This window comes from Bubalus bubalis, chromosome X, assembly GCF_019923935.1.
Source record: "Bubalus bubalis isolate 160015118507 breed Murrah chromosome X, NDDB_SH_1, whole genome shotgun sequence".
NCBI lineage: Eukaryota > Metazoa > Chordata > Mammalia > Artiodactyla > Bovidae > Bubalus > Bubalus bubalis.
In genome coordinates, this window is record NC_059181.1 from 32,150,019 (window position 1) to 32,162,361 (window position 12,343).

Genomic DNA, 12,343 nt, shown 5'->3' on the forward strand with positions numbered 1-12,343 from the left:
TTGTCCCTATGCCAATAGTCTTCTTGTCCTTCCACAGTGGGAAGTTTTGTCTTTTTCTTCTCTCTCCCTCACCTCCCACCACCCAAAGGGTATTCTGCAGCATAAAAATGAAACAAAATAAAAATCATTTGCCTACTTATCTGAAGGTTCCAACTCGAGCATGTCAGCAGATACTGTCTTGTCTTAATTATTTTAATTATGCAATCAATGGAACTTAGTTCTTTCATTTCAATCTCATAATCACTGTTAAAGATTGATAACTGACCAACAGTAGCATGTTTGTGCCAAAGTAGTAGTGGCTAGAAGTAGCTTTAAAAAGTTCTTTATTATATTAGCTTTTGCTTCATTATCTCATTATGAATTCATGTTCACAAAGATATCAGAATTGGAGAGAAAAAAAATTAATAAGGGAAGAATCAAATGAGAACAGAATAAAACAGGGAGAACAGAAGAAGCATCTATATGTTTATGTTTTTTACTTATATTCCTTTGCAAGGAATATTTTTAAATGTTTCAATAATCAAATTATAATTTCAAATATAATTTTAATCACCCTGCTCATGGTCCCTTTCCCCCAGAGAAAACATCCACAAACAAGTCCTTTGTGAAAAAATGAGCAAGGCAACTAGAACAAGCTGGAGGGGGAAAAGTGAAATATATATATATATATGTATATATATTCCCTGGTGGCTCAGATGGTTAAGAATCTGCCTGCAGTGCAGGAGACCTGGGTTCAATCCCTGGGTAGGGAAAATCCCCTGGAGAAGGGAAATGTTACCTAGTCCAGTATCCTTGCCTGGGAAATCCCATGGACAGAGAAGCCTGGCAGGCTACACTCCATGAGGTTGCAGAGTTGGACACAACTGAGAGACTAACACTTTCACATAGGCATAGCTACATAGTATGGTTAAAATAATTAACCCATGGCTAGTCATTTGTAATGAAGATCATTCTTTATACTTCATAATAATTTCATGTCCACAATCTACTTTTTACACCCTATCTTGGCCAGTATCTTTTAGAGGTGTGTCAGCAATCAGTAACTGAGTACCACAGAGGGGAAGTATCTCACCTAGTTCACATAAATAGGAGTTGGAGAAAGGGAGACCTTATCCCTTAGGAAAATTAGAGTAGATTGAGCATAAGTGGGAAACGAGAGCATTTTGTTACCTCTGTGTTTTTAAAACTTCTCATTTTGTTTGGAAATTGTTAATGGCTTATAGGATAAATCCCCTAGATACAACCTTGTATAAAGGTAGCATCTGTATGTATGAGGCAAGGATGCCTATTTCCTAGGGTGGGGAGGAGGAATCTTGACTGTTAGAAAGGCAAAAAGGAAAATAAACACATCACAAATGGTTTATACATTAGTGACTGGGGTAAGATCGTGGAGTAAACACATGTATGATTATAACCACCCCCTGGCATAAGATACTAGCACCTTTTACCTGGGCTAGTATCAGGAAAGTAATAGTAAGAGATACTGTCAATATTATCTCTTACCTGATACTGGTATTACAATGGTCCTGTCTTCTTCCAGTGGCATTACCAATATTTTCTTTACCTGTTTTTCCCCTACTTAAAACCTTCTGATGACTTTTTGTCACGTTTATGCTAGATCTTAAAGTCCTTGATTTTACCCTGACACTGCCATACATGACGAGACCCCTACCATTGATAGATTTCAACCCCATCTCGTACCTCAGCTATCTAATCTTCCCTCCTGCAACTCTCCAGCCACAAACTGCCTGTTCGTTTCTCTAACAAGCCAGAGTGCCCCTATTTTAGGGCCCCTGCATGAGCTTTTCCCTCTGTGTGAAGTATACTTCCTCCTGATCTGCAAATGGTGACTCCTCTTTGTCATTCAAATTTGAAATTAAATGGCACCACCCCAGACACAACATTCCTGGGTCACACAGGCAAAAGAGGCCCCTCAGGCTCTATCACACTAACTTTTAACCTCTTCAAAAAGCATATTCCTATCTGATATTTTTCTTGTTTTTTTTTTTTTTTTTAATTTTACTGGATGTGAGACACTGTAGAGCTTCTGGAACCTTGCCTTTTGTATTCATTACTGTATACCCAGTGCCTTGAAATGTAGATGGTATTTTGAAGCACTCCACTAATATTTATTAATATTATTATTAACATTCATGCATATATAATAGATGCAGATATAGATACATACATGGATGTAGATACAGATACCTACATACATACATGCCTGTTACATACATGGTCACTCAGTTGAACATGACTGAGTGAACGCAACCCCTGAACTGTAGTTAGCCCACCAAGCTCCTCTACCCATGGGATTTTTCAGGCAAGAAACTGGAGTGGGCTGCCATTTCCTACTTCAGAGGATCTTCCTCACCCAGGGATCAAACCCTCTGACTCAGGGATTGAACCCAAGTCTCTTGCATCTCCTGCACTGGCAGGTGAATTCTTTACCATGAGAGACACCTGGGAAACCTGATATATACAGTAATATATCTCAATGAATATATATAAAATGTAATTTGATTATCGTTCATAGACATGCTCTTATATGAAACTAAAAATTGACAAGTATAAATATTCATAGATTTTAGTTATCAGATTATCTGCATTCCCAGCCATTTTATTTATTTTTACTTTTGTAATAAGACCAGATCATGGCATCTGGTCCCATCACTTCATGGCAAATAGATGGGGAAACAATGAAAATAGTGACAAGACTTTATTGTCTTGGACTCCAAAATCACTTTAGATGGTGACTGCAGCCATGAAATTAAAAGACGCTTAGTCCTTGGAAGAAAAGCTATGACCAACCTAGACAGTGTTTTAAAAAGCAGAGACATTACTTTGCCAACAAAGGTTCATCTAGTCAAAGCTATGGTTTTTCCAGCAGTTATATGTGGATGTGACAGTTGGACTATAAAGAAAGCTGAGTGCCAAAGAATTGATGCTTTTGAACTGTGGTGTTGGGGAAGACTCTTGAGTCCCTTGGACAGCAAGGAGATCCAACCAGTCTATCCTAAAGGAAATCAGTCCTGAATATTCATTGGAAGGACTGATGCTGAAGCTGAAACGCCAATACTTTGGCCACCTGATGAGAAGAACTGACTCATTTGAAAAGACCCTGATGCTGGAAAAGATTGAAGGTGGGAGGAGAAGGGTACAACAGAGGATGAGATGGCTTGTTGGCATTACCAACTCAATGGACATGCATTTGAGCAAACTCCGGGCATTGGTAATGAACAGTGAAGCAGGGCGTGCTGCAGTCCATGGGGTCACAAAGAGCTGGACATGAATGAGTGACTGAACTGAACTGAACTGACTGAATAAGACAACTTTAGAATTATAGCTGGCTTCGGTTATATCTCATCTACCTATTATACCTTAATTATCATTCTCTCTCCCTATATCTATGCTTAGGCAGGGAAAATGGATTTTGACTGTATCTATCCATACACTTTCTTTCTTTGGAGGAACAAACTGAAAGGTATGGAAAAATCCATTTTTGATTGTTATCGGTCTACTATGCTTTCCTACTCCTAAGTAATCATATGAATGGAAATAACAGGTAATGCTCCAAATTGAAGCTAATCATCAACATGGCCATGAAAGTATAAACTGAACAGGTAGCAATGTACTAAAGGATTAAATAGAATCTAAAATTATTTTTTTAAATATTGACAACATCCTATTTTGATAATCAGCTTTTTGTTTCCTCTAAAAATTCTATCAAAATTCAGGTCCAGGATAGTTTGCATAATGGCTAATCACCTTTAGAATTTTATTCATGAAAATCCACAAAGTTAGTGAAAGTGGTATGTAAGACTGTTATTTACAAACTTACAAGAGATTTCTGAATTTGCTTGTCTTAAATAATACTTTGTGTATGTGTACCTCAACAAATTGTCCAGACTAGTTGATATGCTACAAGCATTTACACATTAGTGTCTCATTTTAAAAACTATGTCTTAGCAAAACTATGCCAGCTAAGAGGCTGCCCTTACCTTCTTGTTAATCATTTTAAAAGCTTAAATACCAACCAAAGTCCTTAAAACTTCCCTAAGGACAAACTATTTTTGATGTCAATCTTCAGTTCAGTTCAATCGCTCAGTCGTGTCCGACTCTTTGCGACCCCATGAATTGCAGCACGCCAGGCCTCCCTGTCCATCACCATCTCCCGGAGTTCACTCAAACTCACATCCATCGAGTCAGTGATGCCATCCAGCCATTTCATCCTCTGTCATCACCTTCTCCTCCTGCCCCCAATCCCTCCCAGCATCAGAGTCTTTTCCAATGAGTCAACTCTTTGCATGAGGTGGCCAAAGTACTCGAGTTTCAGCTTTAGCATCATTCCTTCCAAAGAACACCCAGGACTGATCTTTAGGATGGACTGGTTGGATCTCCTTGCAGTCCAAGGGACTCTCGAGTCTTCTCCAGCACCAGAGTTCAAAAGCATCAATTCTTTGGCACTCAGCTTTTTTCACAGTCTGACTCTCACATCCATACATGACCATTGGAAAAACCATAGCCTTGACTAGACGGACTTTTTTTGGCAAAGTAATGTCTCTGCTTTTGAATATGCTATCTAGGTTGGTCATAACTTTCCTTCCAAGGAGTAAGTGTCTTTTAAGTTCATGGCTGTAGTCACCATCTGCAGTGATTTTGCAGCCCCCCCCCAAAAAAGTCTGACACTCTTAGCTTAGTGATATTGCCATTTTAGGTTTCTCATCCTCTAGTGGGATGGGTGTGAGCAAATTACACAGACACGTGTGTGTGTACATGGTCTCATCCATGTAAGTGTGTGTGCTGTCATTCATCATCTAATGGTAGATACCTCTTTAACAAGGTATTTTTTTTAATTAAACAATTTTTAAATGGTATAATAGCAGATTAAAAACTTGCCAGTCCAGGTTCAATGCACTATACTGGATGCTTGGGGCTAGTGCACTGGGACGACCCAGAGGGATGGTATGGGGAGGGAGGAGGGAGGAGGGTTCAGGATGGGGAACACATGTATACCTGTGGCGGATTCATTTTAATATCTGGCAAAACTAATACAATTTTGTAAAGTTTTAAAAAAAAAGTATTAAAAAAAAAAAAACTTGGGGTTTTAATTGTAGGCTGAATCCACCTTTTGTCCACTCAGTTTGAAGATGCAATTAATTAACTGTTTGTATGAATAATTAATCCCATATTGTTAGCCCTATTGAAAAAAGAGAATGAGGAACAAGAATGTATTAAGCCTCCAGAAGAAGATGGGAAAACAGAAAGCAAGAAGGAAAAGACAGTGGTGCCACTATGGGATATTCAGTGACGCAGGAACTAGGATTTTAAAGACTTGCAAATTTTACGTAAGGTTACTCTGTTTAAGTTGCACAAATGGGTGCAAACCAAAGTCGTGACCTGAAGAATGCTGGCATATGACCACAAGTAGGAGGCTCTCTATCTTTTGATCTGTGATGAAAAATGGGTGGCTTAAACTAGTTGAGCCTTGGGCATGGGCAGAAAGTGAAAATGAAAGTTGCTCCGTCATGTCCAACTCTCTGTGACTCCAGGTCAGAATACTGGAGTGGGTAGCCTTTCCTTTCTCCAGGGGATCTTCCCAACCCAGGAATTGGACCCAGGTCTCCCGCACTGCAGGCAGATTCTCTACCACCTGAGCCACAAGGAAAGCCCAAGAATACTGGAGTGGGTAGCCTATCCCTTCTCCAGTGGATCTTCCTGACACAGGAATTGAACTGGAGTCTCCTGCATTGCAGGCAGATTCTTTACCAACTGAACTATCAGGGAAGCCTGGGCATGGGTGGGAGGAGAGTTAACAGTTATAATACAGCTATTATACTTCTCACCTCTAGAATTTGTTGCAATCCTCCAAATGATCACAGCTGGGGAAAACGTCAATATGTATAGACCAGTATCTCCTGGTTGTGAATACCAATATTTGTGAAAACTCTATCTTATATATGCTTTATTTATTTGTTCAAAATACATGAGCTTAAAAATGTGCTTTTCCCCTCCCTATTATCACACAATAATTTAGTACTAGAATAACAATCCTCCCAGCATACCCAATGAGTTTCTTTGGTCCTCTTTTAAAGGATTTAATCTTCATAAATAATAGCTAAGTAAACTTAAGACACTTGGACAATTTCTTTAACTTAATGTATTCAAATCCACAGTTGGCACTTCATTTCTTTTCATTTAAAAATAAATCAACTTGTCTCAATAAGCTCTACATGAATACACACACCTAACAAAATAAATCAAAGCAACACATCTAAAATGATGAGATTCACTTGTTACCTTTACAAGAAATATGCCATTTTCAAAAATGTCTCAACATTTTTTTATTAAGTCAATATATATTTTAAGATAATTCACATGCAAGTACTTGAAGAAGGATTTCCAGATACAGATGAGAAACTTTTTTCAAGAGGATTTCCATAAACTTGAAATATTAAATATTTCAAGAGCTTTTCCTTCACAAGAAAAGTTTCCTGTCAACTGTACCTAATATGTGATTTTATGTGCATGATTTCCTGTGCAAACTTCCATGCCTTCTATATTCACATTGTAATTTTAGGGGAAAGCTTGGAAAATATTAACTATGACAACAAATTCAGCGACCTTTAAAGTACAGTTCTATAGATAGTGGTCCTTCTCTCCAATAGCTCTGCTTCAATTACAAAAGTGAAAACCACAATGTAATGGACATGAAAACCTAACCAAAATGCCCCTGAAGAAGAGTTGTGTACTTTAGGAAAAAAACTGAGGATTCTAACTTAAGCAAGGGACTGCATCAAGACACTATTAAGACTCCAAAACTTGCTATTTATAGAAATTAAAAACAGACTTACTTGCTTTGTTTTTCCATGCTAGCTACCCTGAGGCATTCCCATCTTGAATTTAGAAGATTCATTTGTTCTTGCACTTCAGTTTCTTCATCTTCTGATAATTTCCCTGACCCAATCAGCTGACTCCCCAATTGGAGAACATTGCCAACCCGTCCCTGATGGGATGTCAAATCCATCATGTATCCCTGACAAAGAAAGAAGGTGATAAGAGTCAAAATATTATGGAAATCATTGTGGTTTTGAATCTCTTTTTTTTTTCCTCGCAATTTTAAATTTGTAGCCCAGTTAAAGTTTATTCCCAGTAAAAGTAAATCCAGTACTGTTTATAATATGAATTAATGGATATTAGTAGCTTAGGTCACCTTCTGCAGAAGCAGAGCCTGAGATCAGGACTTATATGCTAGTGATTTATCAAGAAAAAGATCCCCGGGGAGATCTGCAAGGGAGCAGAAGCAGCAGGAAACAGGAAAGGGGACAGGAGGAGGCCAAGTAAGTGTGTCATCTCAGGAGAAGTCTCCAACTGAGGGCGTAGTGCAGCCTGATATCCCCTAGGTACTCTGGAGTGTAAGTTCTATCTCAGCATTGACCTTGACCCAAGACAAAGGAGCTGGCCTTTCATATTCCTATAGGAGCCTCTGGCAAAATCAAGTCTCAGCACCTTCAAAGTGTTATTCTCCAAAGGAAAACTTCCAAAGCCGCCTACTGGAAAGCCAAATGCATGAACATTTATCTTGCTTCCACCTCAAAATAAACACTAAATTACCAGAATACAAGGATCTTATAGAGTAACTGAGGAAACCAGACGGAATTATCATTATGCCATCTGCCCTATTTCATTAATCGATGTTATGCTTTTACCTCGTGGGTATGAAACTGTTCTTTCACTTCTTCTACATCATTAGAAATCTCTCCTTGTGCTTGCAATGTGTCTTCGGCTGAAAGGAGCCATGAGAGTACTTCTTCTAAAGCTGTCTGGTAACTGTCCAGGTTTACTTCAGTCTCCATCAATGGACTGCCAAATGACTTGTCTTCAGGAGCTTCCAAACGCTGAACAATAAAACAAATTGGGTGTTATATAATTAGTATCTTTGCAGACTGTTCCAATACATTAAATGATAAATCGAATGAAATATTTAAAATGCTAGAAACGTCCACTTGCATTATCAGAGACATGGACAGCAGACATACACAATAATGAGCCTGCATTTTAACATCCTCACAAATACATACACAGATTCTCAAATGGCAGTTGGAATCCACTTCAAATTAATATTTGATTAAAGTTCTCTGGATTACTATAAGGAGTGATTTGGTACATTATCTCTCAACGTTAAATGCCACAGATTTTCATCGATAGGCAAACTTTTTAATTCACATTTTGAGTCCTCTATATATACATTATTGGTATTATATTTATGTAATTTTTACAATGACAGTAAAGGAAACATCTCTTCCCAAGATCCCCTAATGAAATATTTCTGAAAATCTCCAGACCAGAAAAGTTATCAATAAGAAAATAAGTGAGGAAAAGGTATAATTAAAAAAAAATACTTCATTCATACATCTGAAACTTCTAATGGTAGAATGACTTATATGAATTAAGCCTTTATTTCCAGAAGGTCATGGTTTAAATAATAAGTCATTATCTTAGGCAAAGCCAAATATAAAGTATTTGCTATCAAATTTATTTAGCAGGATGTCAGCTGAGATTCTCAACAGCTGTAATTTCTCCTGGGATCCTAAAGCTGAAAACCCTGGTTACAAAGTGTTCATAATTCTAAAGCAAAGATCCAGGCCACCTATGAAGGAATTGCTAAGAAGGGACCACAAAACTGTCCCACCCTCCTTCATCTACTACCAAGCTCTAAGGTATATAAGAGGAAGCAAAGAGACTGACTGAAGAAATCTGGTGAGAAGGATTCCTCTGGAGAGCAATGCATGTCTATACCTTCCATCACCTCAAGCCAAGCAATGGAGACCTCAAGAGACCTATAGAGCAGACGGTACTTGACAGAATGGAATACTGACCTCTAAACCTGGCTGTGTGCTTGCGGAGATTCAGGAGCTATGGAAACCAGTACTACCAAGTGATAGGAGATAGTTCTTGGGATAACCTATGTGCCTGCTGCTTTAACCTTAAGGCAATTATCAATATTAAAAAATCAGAACAAATAGGAGCTTCTGCATAGCATGGTAGGTGGTTGGGCTTTAGAAATCCTGAGGAGGACCACACTCAAGAGGGTTTCCTGCTGAGGTAAGGGACATAGGCAAATAAAGTAGTCAGGGCAAGAACATTGGAAAAATATTTGGAGAGGAATCTTCTGAACACCCTATAGATAGCAAGCAAGCACTGGGTCCTAATAAATGGGATTTTTGTAAAGGAAACAAATGGCAGTGTAGAACCACAGGAAGCTACTTGTTGGGGGAGGGAGGTCATGATCTTGCCTAGAGAAAATGCATCCTTCTGATGGTTCTTCTCTGCCATGTCTGCCTTGAATTTCCAATCCCCAGCAATTCTGGGCCTTCTCTCCCACTGAGCTGCCAGCACCAACTTAATTGTGTTCTTCTGATAAATGCTCCAATTTTGAAACTTTAATATGATAAATTTCTTGAACTATTAAACCCTTTAGGATGAAAAAGCATAGAGGCAGTCTTTGGTGTAATATTTTCATCAAAGGATGCATTCATATCTGTTTCTAGAGAACTGGCAGCAATATGTCAGACTGTTAAGTCAAAATTATCCAACTTCAGGATCTCAAACAGAATATAAGTGTCGGCAGAGAGCTAGTCGCATGGGCCCTCCCCAAGGTCAAGGCAAGTTCTGAAGGTCTTAGGGGTTAGAACAACCTCCATGATGTATTCCTTTCCTCTACCCCCAAATAATGTAAATAATAAATTAAAAGTCATCAGTAGGAAGAAAAAAGTCACAAAAAGATAGCCTGGGAAATGTGTGTAGACAGAAATAGCCTCATGGTTGGAAAACCTGAGCAGTTTTACAATGCTCAAACGATCCCTTGCTTGTTTTATCTGCTTTTTGACATTGCTGCCTTAAAATTATTAATAATTATATCCTTGAACTTGGGTTTTCTAAGTTCAATGGAGTGATAAAATATGCATATGAGCAGAGGACACAGATACATTATGTGTCTCTTCCCCATTTGCATATAGTGTTTCTGGTGTCCTCTGAGCCTAGAATTCTGGTGGACCCACAATATGTGGGAGCTGAGCAGACTCCCATTGAGTGCAAGTGTCTATGACTGAATGGCGGATGGCATTGACAGCCTCAGGAAATCCTGGCTTCTGTTTGAACCAGAACTATATTCCAAAGCAGAAATAAAGCAATGCTAAAAAAATAAAAAAGAACCACCAACAAACCTAATCGTATCCTTTCATACTCATTTCTTTCCTGTGTTAGCCAACCATTTATGCTACAACCGATGACAGAGAAAGAAAGGGAAAGACAGGGCAAGATGATTCCTTTCCTTTCAACTCCTTCCTTACTTTTCAGTAAGCTGAAGGCACAGAACATAAGTAGAAAGTGCACCTATCAAGGAGTGAAATAAACACAGCTGAGTTAGTCATACAATGGTTTCACGTTAAGAATGAAATAGAGATGCATATATAAGCTTTGAAATACAAATTGTGCAATGCTGGTGATTCCGCTTAAGTTAAATGATCTTATATTTGCATTTACAACTGCAATTGCACAATATAACAATGGGCAGTAAAACTCACGCTAATACTTTAAAATTTTAATTTTCTTTACTCAATATGATGTTGAATAGCAAATAAAAAACACAATGGCAAGTTGAGAGAAAGACCATAGAATAAAGGAAACAGCTTTATATTTTGGTCATTTGAACAGCACTTTCCTTCCTGCTTTTTTGAACAAGGGGCTCCAAATTTTATTTTTCACTGCATTGTACAAATCGGTAGCCTTGGGTGTAGGTGGGGGGAAAGCACAATCAAATCCTGGATAGTGTGTCTTCCCTGGGTTATACGTGAGAAGAGACAGGACATTTATTATGAACAGTAGAAAGTGGTTATAAAACCCAGGGACTCTAGAGTCAATCAGTTTTTGGATCTTGACTTGGAGCTGAGGTCTTGTCACCCTGGTAGTTATTTAGCTGCATCATTAGCCTTAGCTTCCTCCTATGTAAAATGAGAACAATAATATAATACTTTCCTAAGACTGCTATAAGAATTAAAGGAGAGTATATAAAGCGTTTGGCAGAATGCCTGAACCTGCATAAGAACCCAATACAGTAGCTGATAGCTCTAATTATTATTAGATTTTCTACACATAAGAACCATTTGGAAACATAGCCTGCTCAAAGGTTACCTTCTTAAGTCACTGTTCAAATTTCAAGGGCCAGAAAATTCCTATTTAAAAAATTTACCCAGGAAACATCTAAGAGTAAACATCAATTAAATGAAACCTTTCTTAAACTGGAACCTCCACCTAGCTCCCATTTAAAAGTTCTGATATATGGCAAAACCAATACAATATTGTAAAGTTAAATAAAATAAAATTAAAAATAAATAAATAAATAAAAGTTCTAAAAATTATTAACAATCTTGAGTTAAAATAATCTTCTGCAAATGATAAATTGCAAATGACACTATTACTCAAGTAACACAACACTATATTTTACCATTGCACAATTTAGATTAAAAAAGTAAACACTTCATGATTTACTGATATTTACAGAGGCTTGAATTTTTGGAGAAAATTTTAGAAGGCAAATCTTTATACTCAAGGACATGCTGTCTAGCACTCATAAATTCTGAATCTAAAAGTTTTGTCTGAGGATATTCATAAAACAAAAACTTTGCAAAGACAGCCATATTAAATTCAAACAGATAAGCTGTGTGAAATTGCACAAATAACTCATCATTTATAACCATAAATCAATTATACATATATACTTGATTATGGTCAAAATTGTCAGTTAGGCTGTAAATAATTTTTTCTTTGTCTAGACCACTGTTTTTCAAATTTGTAAGTCATGATCCATCAGTGATTTTTAATCATTTCAGTGGGGATGACCAGGAATAGTCTATTTAAAAATAAAAAGAATAAAAATACTATTCTGTATAATTTATATTAAGGACTAGACTGTTTTGTGATTTTCTGTTTTATATAAATATGTCTGTTAAATGTATATGCATGTTCTGCATCATGATGAAAAAAAATTATAGTTCATGGAACAAAACTGGAAATGATTCTAGAATTTCAGTACAAGTAAATCCTATGAAAGAAGAAATTTGCTGAATTCCACATTTGCACATTTGCAATAAAACCCTTGGAAGAACATCTTTATATTCATCTTTAAAACAGGATTTTGAAACAAACAAGGACACACAGAGAGGCTTGTGTTTTTGGTTTTAGTTTCTCAAAATATGTATTCATTGTCATACTGTTACATATTTGACCTTAGCCTGTGACTAATTCATACATATTACAGTAAAGAATTTTTCTTTTTAGGAAG

General features: G+C 37.3%; 1 protein-coding gene across 8 annotated transcripts in view; it reads right to left on the reverse strand.

The window, feature by feature from the left end:
- Positions 1 to 12,343, reverse strand: part of DMD (dystrophin) — a 2,402,664-nt gene that overhangs the window by 1,630,847 nt on the left and 759,474 nt on the right. For all 8 annotated transcript variants that reach the window (XM_025277237.3, XM_045164452.1, XM_045164449.1 and 5 more), the window contains 2 exons: positions 7,710 to 7,898; positions 6,855 to 7,036 (listed from right to left, as the gene is read on the reverse strand). In XM_025277237.3, coding sequence (XP_025133022.3) covers positions 6,855 to 7,036; positions 7,710 to 7,898 — 371 coding nt within the window. The remainder of the gene's footprint in view (positions 1 to 6,854; positions 7,037 to 7,709; positions 7,899 to 12,343) is intronic.